Source organism: Hypomesus transpacificus, chromosome 24, assembly GCF_021917145.1.
Source record: "Hypomesus transpacificus isolate Combined female chromosome 24, fHypTra1, whole genome shotgun sequence".
Taxonomy (NCBI): domain Eukaryota; kingdom Metazoa; phylum Chordata; class Actinopteri; order Osmeriformes; family Osmeridae; genus Hypomesus; species Hypomesus transpacificus.
In genome coordinates, this window is record NC_061083.1 from 4,038,548 (window position 1) to 4,052,317 (window position 13,770).

Genomic DNA, 13,770 nt, shown 5'->3' on the forward strand with positions numbered 1-13,770 from the left:
TACGGTGCTGAGTTTGCTGAAATCGCATTATTAATCAGTTATCTTACTTATTTTGTTTTCCGCGGAATAGTTGGCTCGATTAGTGTTTTACATCTATTTTAAGTGGATGGTCTTACCAAAACTAATTGTGAAGGAGGTTGGCTGTGGAAGAGAATGACAGAAAATAGTTGAAATGGTTCACTATTCAAAGTTCTTACAGAACAATAGACGACAAGAACGAGAAAGACTGGTGTCAAATCACAAACTTTAATTAGATATAAAACAATTGATATAAAACACAGGCATAGTAATAATGTTTGTTATTGTTGCTACAAATTGGCAATACTTGGTCTCACATTCACTCACACAACTCAAGTCCAGGCAAATCCAGTCCAGACAGTGGTGTATTTGCACAAATAATGTCACTCACAATCACCCAGGGAAAATAGAGTTGACATTCAGTTAGGACTCTGTTCAAGTAGAACAACAAACAAGTTCATCTGAGAAGACAATGACTTTCTCTGATAAGCACCTTACAAGTGAGTCAAAAAAAAAGGAAACTCACAAACCCTAAACTCACTACAGGCCTCTGCAAACCATACCAAAGCATATGCACAAACATGCACGAAACAAATGTCATCCCGTAGGAACCCGACAAGATCACGTAGAGAAACGGATCCCTTTTCCTGCTCTCTATAGTCACAGTGACATGATCCTTGGGTAGAGAGAGGCCGTGACAGTGGTCGAGTAGTTCCGGAACATGCTTTGTTCAAAGTGCTTCTGTGTATCAACAGTCTGACAGAGAGGGGGGGGTCCTCCATAAGAGATAGAGCGGATGCAGAGTGCCAATTATACAATGATAATCTAGGGGGTCAACTTTTTCTCCAGGAGATGTATCGACCCCCCCCCCCCCCCCCCCGACATATTGTTTTTAGCTCTTTTGGGGGGGTCCAAGTCTTAATTAGGGGGGTTAGACCCCTCCAAACCCCCCCCCCCCCCCCCCCCCCCCGTAATTCGCCCTGGTTGCAGTCGCGGAGCTCATGCACACTGCGTAGTCTGCAGAGCGGACAGCCGACGCTCTATGCACTGCTTGCCTGTGAACGACGAAAGAAAAAAAAAACGATCAGATTTCACGACAACGTCCGTTTGTGCGTATCAGTCAGTTTCCCGCAACTCACATTTGCTGATGTTTTCGATGTCCACCTGCTCCGTGATGACTAGGGACAGGCCCTCCATGAGCAGAAGGGCTTTGAGGTAGCGCTGGATGGACGCTTGTCCGTGATGGAACATCTCATCTAACGCTGCAGACTGGACCTGGACAAACCACACAGCACAGCCCAGCCAGCAACACAGGGGATCAGATGACATGACGCTCAAAACACTGATCTCTAAACTGAACCTCTCAAAGTGTTAATTGAACAACAGGAGTGTTCATTTCACTCGTTTGTGTGTGTTTATATGCCCACTCTCATGAGATGTGTAAGCATGTAAACGCGTGTCATGTGCACTCCAGCACGACTCTACCACTGACAGTGAGCCGTGTCGACTGCACTGTGAGGGCGGGCGAGAGTCAGGAGGGAGAGAGTGAGAGAGAGACCCTCACCATGTGCATGGTCCGACTGTAGGAGAGAGTGATAGAGAGACCCTCACCATGTGCATGGTGTGACTGTAGGAGAGAGTGAGAGAGAGACCCTCACCATGTGCATGGTGTGACTGTAGGAGAGAGTGAGAGAGAGACCCTCACCATGTGCATGGTGTGACTGTAGGAGAGAGTGAGAGAGAGACCCTCACCATGTGCATGGTGTGACTGTAGATGAGCTTTTCCGCTGTGAGATTGCTGAGGCAGTCCATCAGCCTCTGCTTGTTGAGCAGGAAACCATGGAGACGGCCGCTGAGTGAGCGGCAGGAAGTCACGCTGCTCTTGTAGAGCTCGTTCAGCTGCTTCACCACTGCACACAGGAGTGGACACACACACACACACAACATGTGTTAATACACTTGAGGACGGCTACACACTGGAACGTTACAATATATGGAAACTAGATGCTGTACCTAATGTAGCGTCAGAACTTCAAATATTATAATAAAAACTCGACATGTGAACAGTTCTACACGTGTTTGATACATTTCATTTGAAGTAGTCGTTTGAAAAGTAGGACGCTTGTCACACCTTGCTTGACTGTGGAGGAGGGGAAGAGTCGACCCTGTCGAATGTCCTCCATGGCAGAGTGCAACGCAGACGACAGGTACTCCGCAGCCTTCATGTACAGCAACAGCTGCTCCGCATAGCTGGGGGGCACCCAGTGAGACACACACATGAATACCCAGCCTGTGAACCTCCTGGAGACCTACGCTGAGAGTTTGGTTCAGAGTGTACCAGGAAGAGAGAGACATAAACCAGCTGACCTCCACTCTCGGCTCAGAATGCTGATCTGATCGGCCAGCAGGCTCTGCTGTAGGAAGGAGACGTCTGGGGCGTCGCTGGCGTCCAGCGCTGGGTCCTTGGAACAGGCGATCTCTATGACACAGTGGACGAAAGCCAGGGTAAACTGCAGGTTGCTCAGACCATCCGTGTGATCCATCTGTGGACGAACACAATCAATGATCACTTATATGCTTATTTAACTTATATGGGGTCAGATGGCTGAGCGGTTAGGGAGTCGGGCTATTAATCAGAAGGTTGTTGGTTCGATTTCTGGCCGTGCCAAATGACGTTGTGTCTTTGGGCAACGTGCTTCACCCTACATGCCTCAGGGAAAATGTCCCTGTACTTACTGTAAGTGTCTCTGGATAAGAGCATCTGCTAAATGTAAATGTATATATCTTAATAAATCATAACTGTTTCCTCAGGCTAATGTATTTTAGCGGACAGACACCGGGACTATTGTTTGTTTGTTTGTTGTTGTTGTTTGTGTTTACCCCCATTAGTGTTTCCTCTGGAAGTTCTGGAGGGTCAAAGGTGCCACAGCTGTGAGGGGAGACAGCCATGGGGTTGGAGAAGGGTCGCTGACCCACCCTCCCTCTGGGGGCTCCTCTCTGGAGCAGACGGCTACTGAAGGACCACCCTGAGCTGATGGGACTGTTGCAGGCCCCTGAGACAGACAGACTCCATTACTCATTCGTCTAACAACTTGCGTCAGATTAGAAGCTTGATGAGGTATGGGAATGTTTCATCCAACACTCACGTCAAAGGAAAAACGAAGCGTTGGAATTTGTCAGTCCTAGATAATTCGAAAGTGCTAACCTGCGAGTCTCCTGGTGTAAGTGGTGTTCGGTGAGGTTTTTTCCCTGCATGGAGATCCTACAGTGAACACTACTGCACTAGGAACACTAGGTGGCGCTGTAACAACAAACAAAGGGCAAGATGTCACTTGCCAAGTGAGAGCTTTGGACATTGGTCATAAACTACTCAGGCCAATATACAATAAAATCTATTCTTGCTGACCCTTCAGTCAGGTTCACACAAACATTCATTCTACTCAGAAACCTCTCCCCCTGGTACTACCCATGTTCTGAGCAGATTACAGCCTTACCTAATCTATAAAAGACATGTCAACACAATTACACAGCTCTTACTACTAACCGATAACAGCTTGACCTGGCACTAATACAAAGAAATCGGGTGTGTGTTTTTCCAAAGATGAAATCCTTTGGACTCTTCCTGGTACCTGCTATGTCCATGGGCTTGTCAGAGTTCAGGCTGTCATCACTCCCTCCCTCCAGTAGCTGAGCTCCGAAAGCAGCCTTCAGCAGCATGTCAGACAGACGACCTGTACTCAGTGACCTGCACAGACAACACACACACACACGCATTACTTTCAGTCATACTTCTATGATGCATCTCTGATCTCTGGTGTCCCTCTACCACATCTGAAGGACTACACCCATCTGCCACGTGTCCACTGAAGCGGGTGAAAGGTGTTCACCTTTTGAAGGAGCCCTTCCTCTTCCCTGTGTTGCGGCTGGTGTGGCTGGGCTGGCTGCCAGGGGACAGGCCCAGAGTCTTCAGGTCTGGGACTGTGTGGGTGGGCCTCAGAGGAGAGCCCTGTGGGGAGGCCAGGGGCCCGGGGGTCAGAGTCTGACAGCTGGGGGGCCTCTCCAATGGAGATGCAGACTGAGGGACAACAAAGATGTTCTTTTGCTTAAGTCCCAGTACTTATTACTCTTGTGTACACTACCTTACAGATATGTAGAGGAGAACATTGCGTATGATACATCGTTGTTCTGCGTCTGACCTTGGGGCTTAGGGAGCCAGGTGCAATGGCGTCTGATCTCCTCCTCCGGAGCTTGTACATAGAGGCAGGGCTGTGTTCAGGGCCTGGGCTGCCTGTGAGCTGCCCTGTCCAGTGTTCAGGGCCTGGACTGCCTGCGAGCTGCCCTGTCCAGTGTTCAGGGCCTGGACTGCCTGCGAGCTGCCCTGTCCAGTGTTCAGGGCCTGGACTGCCTGCGAGCTGCCCTGTCCAGTGTTCAGGGCCTGGGCTGCCTGCGAGCTGCCCTGTCCAGTGTTCAGGGCCTGGACTGCCTGCGAGCTGCCCTGTCCAGTGTTCAGGGCCTGGGCTGCCTGCGAGCTGGCCTGTCCTGGTGCTCAGAGGTCCCGTCTGATCCAAGCTCCTGGGGGCACTACCTACTGAGTCACACGCAAACAGGAAACGTTATGAGATGACAGGGAGCTGACCTCGTGTGCACCCAGCCAATGAGATGGATATGTGTTGCTGATTGGCTGGGTGTGGGGCTGGGGGCTCCTCCTACCTCGTGGGCAGGGAGGCTGGGGCCCCACGCCGTCAGATGACAGCCTGCGGGAGCCCGGAGCCAGGGCGGGGCCCGAGGGTTGATCACAACCTGGACCGCCGCCACCTCCGCCACTACCGACACAGCACAGAGTGGCTCTGAAACACAGAGGCGATGGCATGAGGCCACCGCAGATAGACACACAAGCAGGGAGAAAGGGAATATAGCGAGACAGTTGCGGTGAGAAAGAGAGAGAGACAGAGAGAGACAGAGAGAGACAGAGAGAGACAGAGAGAGACAGAGAGAGACAGACAAAGAGACAGAGAGACAGAGATGCTGAATAGGCTACCTGGTTGACCCATGCAGGCCGGCAGGGTGCAGGTTCTGCTTCATGCGCTGGTAGTTGTGTATCTGTGTGGGGACAGGAACTGGCACCGACTGGCTGTAGCTGCTCCCACTGAACTCAGCAGGCTGGCTGTAGACCAGGACAAAGAGGAGCAGGTAAGGACAAACACACCTCACTGGTTCTGTCATGCCAAACATTCCAAACCCACAGAACGAATGACTCACAGTAGAGCTACACAGGGGGACGATATAATCACAAACGTATTCGACCCACGTCGAACCTCATTAGGATAACCCCAACGTCCAGTCTTTAACCCCATCCCCTCGGAAACACACACACACACACACCACCCCACCACCAACTGCCTCCTTCTTACCTAACAGGATTAGGGGGGCAACGTGACGATGGGGAGGGCGGGGGAATCCTGCCCAAACTCCCCAAAGCCTCAGCAGCCAGCAGGGAACAGCTGAGTAAACAACACAGAGGTTCAGTCAGCACAGTGAACAACACAGAGGTTCAGTCAGCACAGTGAACAACACAGAGGTTCAGTTAGCACAGTAAACAACACAGAGGTTCAGTCAGCACAGTAAACAACACAGAGGTTCAGTCAGCACAGAGAACAACACAGAGGTTCAGTCAGCACAGTAAACAACACAGAGGTTCAGTCAGCACAGAGAACAACACAGAGGTTCAGTTAGCACAGAGAACAACACAGAGGTTCAGTCAGCACAGAGAACAACACAGAGGTTCAGTTAGCACAGTGAACAACACAGAGGTTCAGTCAGCACAGTGAACAACACAGAGGTTCAGTCAGCACAGTGAACAACACAGAGGTTCAGTCAGCACAGTGAACAACACAGAGGTTCAGTCAGCACAGTAAACAACACAGAGGTTCAGTCAGCACAGTAAACAACACAGAGGTTCAGTCAGCACAGTAAACAACACAGAGGTTCAGTTAGCACAGTAAACAACACAGAGGTTCAGTCAGCACAGTAAACAACACAGAGGTTCAGTTAGCACAGTAAACAACACAGAGGTTCAGTCAGCACAGTGAACAACACAGAGGTTCAGAACACTCTGGTCAGCAAGCTTCACACAGACACTCATAACAGGAACCAATCTGAGGAGGGGAAGAAGAAAAAAAACACCAGAGAAATTCAGCGTTGGTTCCACTTACGCGTTGTCCACCATGCTGCCCTGGGCAGGTGACCCATCTCCCCTGTCACATGTGATCTCACCTGCACAGCAAAACAAGGGCCAGCTCATTCATATACTGTATGTGAATGACACACTCATATTCACACATTACGGGCCCAGCTATGGCAGCACCGTGTGGTGTTCTACAGCAACAAGGTCCTTCTGTCTTACTGGGGAACTGGGCAGGCACCATGACAAAGTCCTCCGTGTCAAACGAGGCGATCTCGCTGTTGTGATTGGCCGTGACCTTCACCTGGAAGCCAGGTGCATCCCGAGTTGGGGAGGGTGGGACTTTAGCCTGGATCCTCTGCATCTCTTCATTGGAATGCTACGGGGACAAGGGCACACTCTGAGCACCTGAGGACACGATAGCGTGTGTGGGTGGAGTTTTGGAGTTGGTCATGCAGCTGGGAGGGGGCGGGACTCACTTGAGGGGAGGCGAGGTGGGAATTGGAGGAGCCGCTGGATGAGCTTCCAGAGCAGGCGCCTGAGCTGCGATAGGCTGGCATGGGCACCGGGGCGGCTGTCCAGTCACAGAGGGAGAAAACTGTTACTGCACGCCCACGGATCACATCCCTGGTCCTCACGACCCCTCTCTAGGCTAGGCTAGTCAGTGACGCTTTGAGGCTTAGGGATAGAGGCTGCTTTGGAACTATGGCCATGTCGAATTTGACGTTCTAGAACTGCCAACACACATAACACGTGTCCTTTCTGGTCTATTTTCCTGATCATTCTTTAAGAGATGTGTTTGTCTACTGTGCTGACATGCGAGACAAACCCTTGTGTCATGGTTATGCATCTCTATCGCAGGCACACTTACATTTTTTTGTGGTTGAACTCGACTCCAAAAAAGGGTGGTGGAAAAACGCATCTGTAGATAGAGGATCAACAGTGAGTAAGCAAACCCAGGATATTGTTATGATCAGAGACTATTAAAGAAGCAAGGAAGAGAGAAAAGGCAGAAATGAAGGAGTCTGACCAAAGTCAATGCGGTCTTTATGGTTCCTCTGCAGCAAACCCAGGAGAAGGTGTCTCAGGTGACCAGACGTCTCCCGAGGGATGCTGGGATAAAAACAAGACAGACTTCCTGTTGAACTTTGACCTTAACTGTTTCATGTCAAGCACACCTAAAAACAACAGACAGTCTGTGTTTCAGACACTCAACTTTGACCCGAGTGACACTCTGTAGGTTCAACGAGAACACAGGGTGATGTTGTTGATGTTTGCTCAGGAGGAAACTCGGAAGATTGCTTTTTAAAGCGTGTTCGTCTGGAGGGCCTGTGTGTGTTTATTTGGAAGAGGGTGGTGTGGCAATGTTTGTTCTCTGAATCAGTGTTTGTCTTTGAGTGTTTTACGATTTCTCAGAGTGTTGTGATATCCGTGGTGTGTGTGTGTGTTCTAACAAGCTATGTGGGTCATGGGGAAAGTGATAGTGGTGCTGGTGACTAGCACTCTGCGTGTGGCAGTTATAAATAGAGGGACAAGAAATAACTAACTTAGCCAACCTTGCCACAGGATGTATAAGCCAACAAGCTATCCAATACGAGCACAACAGAAATTCACAAAGCCAAAAGATAACAAAAGCCTCAAACTGGGTTTATGTAAACTGGAATGAAAAAATATGGGGGGATGGATATGGTTAGTCACTCTCAACATCCCTGATTGTTCAAAGAAATCAGCAAAACAGGTAAAACGGCAGACTATTGGCAATGGAAATAAGAAACAGTTTATACCAAGTGATGTTATCATGCTCCACGTATACCATGATGACTAAAGAGCAATCAGACCCATATAAATCACACAGCAACTCGGAGGAGTTGTTGGCAGGATGGACAGAGTGGAAAGAGGAGGGAGGGAGTGATCCAGAAAGTTCTCTGGGCTTCCAGGCATCCAGTAGACATATGTTGAGGGTTTATGTAGTGTCTTCCTGTGTGTGTCTGTGTTGATGTTTACACACGTGTTTATGTGTGTGTCTGTGTTGATGTTCACACATGTGTTAATGTGTGTGTCTGTGTTGATGTTCACACACGTGTTAATGTGTGTGTCTGTGTTGATGTTTCTATGAGTGTGCGCACGTGTGGCAGACAGTGTGTGCATACAGCTGTTTGTGTGTTTTCGAAGCCCTGCCTCCTGACGGCCGCCTCCAACCATCCATCATCAGACTCCAGCAGTGCAGACAGCTCTCCCAGTCATTGTGTATGTGAGTTCCTCGAATCCCTCAGGGGTCACTGACCTGGGCAGGATGGTCCTGTTCCTCTCGTAGAAGAGACGTAGCTCCTGAGGGCTGCTGGCCTGGTGGAAGACACAAAACACGGGGTCCAGTTACAGCACGGAGGAAACACACACACACGTGCAGGACATACGTGTACCCCCTTGCACAAAGAAAACACGCGCAATCATGCTACGACGACTGTGATGTACGATGGAATCGCAGGTGGAATGTTCTGTGAGAGGAAGAATGTGTGTGGGATAGGATTTCTCTGAAAAATTCTTCCTTGAAAAACAAATGTGATGTACCGGACATTTGAAACCAGCTTGGAGTTGGACAGTATGTTGCATGTGAACAGGATACCAGGGTCAGACCAGATGCTGACCCCCCACACGGATCTGAACTCCCTGGCCTGTCCAACCTACCAGCAGGTCCCTTTCTGTCTCTCTGGGAATTTGCTATTCAAAGAATCCCCTGTACCAATAGTCACATGTGAGGGAACATTTCAACTCAATACCGACTTCCTATTTACAAAAGTGACAGGTGAAATTCCGCGTGATAGATCAAAAACATATTATTATTTTATTATATAGTAATTTTTCTACATGTCAACCCGCAGTGACCTTTTTAACATGAGTCAGTGCTGAGTCAATAAGCACCACAAAGCCAGCTGAGCAATGCTGCCAGCAGGACAGGGGGTGAAGAGCAACCAGCTGATTAGGGTTGTGAAACCATGTTTACCGTGAGTCAGAGAGGCCTGTTGGCCACAAGCCATTTCATAAGGCCCAAGTAAACAAGGGTTCTTGTCTTCCACTTTCAAGCAGGAGCCCGGCTACGTGTCAATCATCGTGCACAAGCTGTTTATGGAGGCTCATGAAGTGTTGCCATGTGACCTGGAGGGTGGGGCTCACCTGGAACGGGGCCTTGCCAGTCAAACACTGGTAGATGATGGTTCCGATGCTCCACAGGTCAGCTTTGGCATCATAGTTCTGTGACATGATCACCTCAGGAGCCTGGATGTAACACAGACACACGAGGTCAGGTCCGGTCAGGTCAGGGTGGCCCATACAGGATAAGTCCACAGGTTACAACACCACAGTGAAAGTGATTTGACCTCACCATGTACATAGGAGAGCCACAAAGCGTGGCGGCCATAGTGTTCGTTTGGAGGTGACGAGCAAATCCAAAGTCAGCTAAAGAGAGAGAAAAATAGTTAACAAAAGTTATTCACGGATCGCAAAAAAACAGCTGTTACTTGGTCTGTCTGGAATTACACAGTTCAAGGCCTAGTCTTGGCTTGTGCCAAGTCATGTGGTTCAACTCCTCAAAGCCACGTGGCAATAGGTACACTGAAAACCAACTACAAATGCCCCCACTCCCTAAACACACACGTAGACACACTAACTCTAACCCTCGCAGCAAAAGTCATCACAAACACACACCCACACACACCTATCTTAATGCAGGTGTTGTTGGGGCTGGACCTGCGCCCCTCAGGGTGACAGAGCAGAATGTTCTGGGGCTTGAGGTCTCTGTGTAAGATACCCTTGATCCTCAGAATCCTCATGGCCCCTGCGATCTGCTGCAGGAAACCCCGGATGGTGTCCTCACTCAGAGTGCCCTTAGCTGCAGGTGACGGGACGAGAAAGAACACACTGATATCGAGTTTCCTAAGATGCATCCAAGATCAAGCTTCATGACATATATTATGCAGTAGCATACTGAGCTGGCAAAGTTAGCATAAGGTTTGTCGAGATCTCGCATGAATGGAAAACCAGCAGGTGATGGAGGATGGGAAGACAGAACTCTCAGTTCCAACCACAACTGCCAACACAAGCATAGCTGACAGCACAACAACATGTTTATGGTGAACATTCAGTTTAGACTAGGATCCCTCCTCTTACCCACACCCCAAAACTCCCCTGGCTTATTATAAGGTATTTATAGCTTCAGCGTTTTTCCACAGGAGATGCAGAGATGCGTAAGTGGGCGACAGATGGATGAGGTCACAGCGAGGTGATCCTTGCCAGGCGTGACTGAGCGTTGCTGTTGGACGAGGCAGGATCTGCCAGCCTCATGGCATCGTCAGGGGGTCGGAAGCATCAAGCGATGCTGGCATGTCAGTAAAATTAGGCCAGGGCTCAGACCTTCAGTCCGAAAATAGACCCTCTAGGCAAACAAGGTTAATTTAGCTACTGAGAGGACTCCATGCGCTCAGTCAGACACCTTATCTTATGGGATAGAGTGAAAAGAGAGGAGAGGGGACCTTGTTTTATTATTCTTTGGATTTGTGAGTGTAGGGGAAGAAGAACTGATCAGTTGGGCATTAGCAAGCAAGGTACACGGCTATTTTGTTGTGTATTTATATTAGAAGCATATAGGGTAGGCGGCTATTTTCAGAGGCCTGGAGAATCTGTAGAATGTGTAGGACACATTCTTGCCAAGTGTTAATTGCCAAAACTCCTGTTCTGTGTTCCTGGTTAAATTTGAATAAGTACATCTAGACCTGTGCCCATTCTCAAGGTCTTAGCCTGGTTTGAAGTGTTATGTCATTTACTGTGGCCCACATCAGATTATTTGTAGAGAAAAGGACTTCAAGGTAAGAAAGACGTAGATAAGAATTTCCCAGAAGGGTATCACAACTGAAGACCTCCCGGATTCACTAACCTTCTTATATCTAACATATCTAATAGGCAGATTAATTTTTTCCCGCTAATTCTTTCAAGCCTGTCAAATTTCCCCTGAGCAGAGGTCGTAGGTGTTGATGAAGGCACCAATAAGAGGAAACAGTCCTGATGTTTTTAATCCTTCACAGAAAACAAAGACAGCAAAGACCAGAGGCCGTCAGCTCTCTGGAGTCTCACTCACGTGCATCCATCTCAACTCTGGAAACTTTGCATGTTGCCCCTCTTAAGCAGAAACATTAATCAGATCGGGTGTGCCAGTGTTTTGCATGCACACGCAGGTCAAAGGAGATCTCACGCCGACAAACTTGACAGCCCTGTGTGTGTGTGTTTGAGGCCAAGATGTTGGAGCACACTTACAGTGTAGGTATTCTGCCAGGTCCCCTCCATTGCAGTACTAAAAACACAAGCAACAGCAACAAAAAGAGTTGAAAACCCAAATGGGTACATTTGAATTTAATGGTGTATATTAACCACAATTAACATTGACACAATCTTACCTCCATGACCAAATACACACAGCCTCCCATTTCCTGTTGATAAAAATTAGATTACGTTAGTCAACATAAGGACATAATATAGATGTATTTAAAGGCTGTAAACCTTGGCCATCGGCCAGGGCCACAGAATGGTCAAGTGTACCGACTTTGAATAAGGCATCAATATTTAGACATCTAGTCTGTGGTGTTACACAACACTGGACACCACGTCATCCCTCGCACCAGCTTGGTTCTTTGTTAGGCCTATCTCCATTGAATAGTTTTGTCTGGAAAGAGCAGGGGGGGGGGGTGCTAGTGGGTTAGTTAAGGTGTCCGTCCTATCTGGCGGCTGCTGCATGGCTGATAGGGGACTGGGAGGGTGGAGGGGAGAAGGTGATATCGGGTTACATCTCTGTTCATTGGCAGTCACAAGCAAGCTGTCTCCTGTGTATGAGGCTGTGTGTCATAATAGCTGCGGTGAGTTAGCTGCACTGCTCCTAAGCTCCAACAACCTTTCATAAACAATGATGTTAGTGGCCGTCAAGTGGCATCAGATACACTACAATCAGTCCAGAGGCACAGTAGAACAGTCCTTCACGTCCCCAACAGGTGTCAGATCTCCACACTTTAAGGTCATTAAGCTGCACAAGACTGTCTGTTCCCGGGAAATTTCTGCTGACTGAGCACCTGGTCTGTTTTCTTAAGCCATTGTTTAGCTTGTAGTTAGGCAGCACCATGCCATCTGTCTCAGATAGTGTGACCCAACAGATCAGCATGACCCTGTCTGCCAGGCTGCCTAATGACAGCTTTGTATTACAGCCAGGACAAAGGTAAGAGCTGGGAACACAAACACTGTAGTCCACTGCAATCCGTGACAACTCATCCGTACTAGCTACACTGCTGCACACAATGCCATGGAACTACAAGAACCAGAGTGCACTGTCTGTCAACAATACAGTAATAGCCAATCACATCCGGTGTTTTGCACATGGAACGTCAACATTGCATGTGTGACAGCATGCTAGGCCAACTGTAGGAAGTTTGTAGTGGAGGTTAGGGCCTTGTGGCAGTGTAGTCAGGTACTGTCAACAGTAAGAGCATTATTGAAAATGTACACAAACTGTACCTGAAAGTCAAGAAGTCCAACAATGTTCTTATGTTTCAGTTCCTGTGTAGAAGGACAAAAATAATTGTTAGAACATTGTAAAATCAAGTATTAAAGTGTAAACAGAACATTTAGATGAGCATTGTAACATGATAAAATAACTGCATACCTTTAGTATCTTTATCTCTTTTCCCAAGAGAGATTGTGATTTGGACAAGTTTTTCTTGTTGATGCACTTGACAGCTACTTCCAAATGATGTTTCTTTGGAAAATAAAACTAAATGTCAAAGCAGAATATAAACTTGACTATTATCAAAACGTAAACTATAACATTATTAAAGTGTCAAAAAAGACTATGCACTTTATCTACCTCTTTATGTCTGCCTTTGAACACCACCGCAAAGGCACCATGACCAATCAGATCTTTCCTGTTGAACTCAAACTTCCCGATTGATTCCATTGATTAATATTTCACACTCGATAATGTAAAACAAGATGTATCCAGATTGTTGGAGGTCAGCTGTAAAACTAACATCAGACGGCAAGTGCCGGTCTTTTTCCATTGGTTATAGTACTCCGACGAAGATACCTTTATCCATTCTGCATATGAACATGCAGTATCCTAAAAATAGTTGACACTGTTCAGAAACACCCACAAAGGAATAATAAACGGGCGAACGTCAGATGCTTTCCTTTGATAAATGTAACTACTTCAAATATGATGTCCTGCGAGAGCTGTCAGAAAGTGAAATTGTCCTGTAGCCGACAAGTCGTACCTGTTATGTCTTCTCATACTGTACAGTCGGCACCACTCCACTGACAAAGACCTCTCTGTGGTTTACTAACATGACTGCGCATGCGCAGCCGGAGTCGCATGGTGAGTGTGTTATTATTATCGAATCGAATAAAATCACGTCTCTCAGGACAGATTTAGTTTTATTTTTTTATTAAACGTAAAAGTACAGAACACGTTAGCACAGTACCTTAGAAAACGACCAATTAAAAGACTGATTTCATTCTATACTACTGAGAACTAGAAAGTG

The 13,770-nt window shown here is 47.8% G+C and overlaps 1 protein-coding gene across 4 annotated transcripts; it reads right to left on the reverse strand.

Annotated features, from left to right (window-relative positions):
- Positions 1-985: 985 nt before the first annotated feature.
- Positions 986-13,555, reverse strand: ulk1a (unc-51 like autophagy activating kinase 1a). 4 transcript variants are annotated; one of them, XM_047048274.1, is made up of 28 exons: positions 13,504-13,555; positions 13,098-13,349; positions 12,897-12,989; positions 12,749-12,790; positions 11,644-11,676; positions 11,504-11,540; positions 9,912-10,085; positions 9,579-9,652; positions 9,371-9,472; positions 8,484-8,542; positions 7,230-7,312; positions 7,071-7,121; positions 6,679-6,773; positions 6,422-6,578; positions 6,231-6,291; positions 5,430-5,519; positions 5,057-5,182; positions 4,729-4,865; positions 4,215-4,606; positions 3,906-4,093; positions 3,648-3,763; positions 3,224-3,319; positions 2,899-3,071; positions 2,386-2,561; positions 2,150-2,268; positions 1,771-1,928; positions 1,158-1,293; positions 986-1,073 (listed from the first exon to the last, which is right to left on the reverse strand). In XM_047048274.1, the coding sequence occupies exons 2-28, from the start codon at positions 13,185-13,187 to the stop codon at positions 1,018-1,020; spliced, it is 3,114 nt and encodes a 1,037-aa protein (XP_046904230.1). In that variant the 5' UTR covers positions 13,188-13,349; positions 13,504-13,555; the 3' UTR covers positions 986-1,017. The 4 variants fall into 4 exon arrangements, with proteins under 4 accessions (XP_046904230.1, XP_046904231.1, XP_046904229.1 ...); XM_047048275.1 differs by having other exon boundaries at positions 4,215-4,603; positions 13,098-13,546; XM_047048273.1 differs by having other exon boundaries at positions 13,098-13,546.
- Positions 13,556-13,770: the final 215 nt, after the last annotated feature.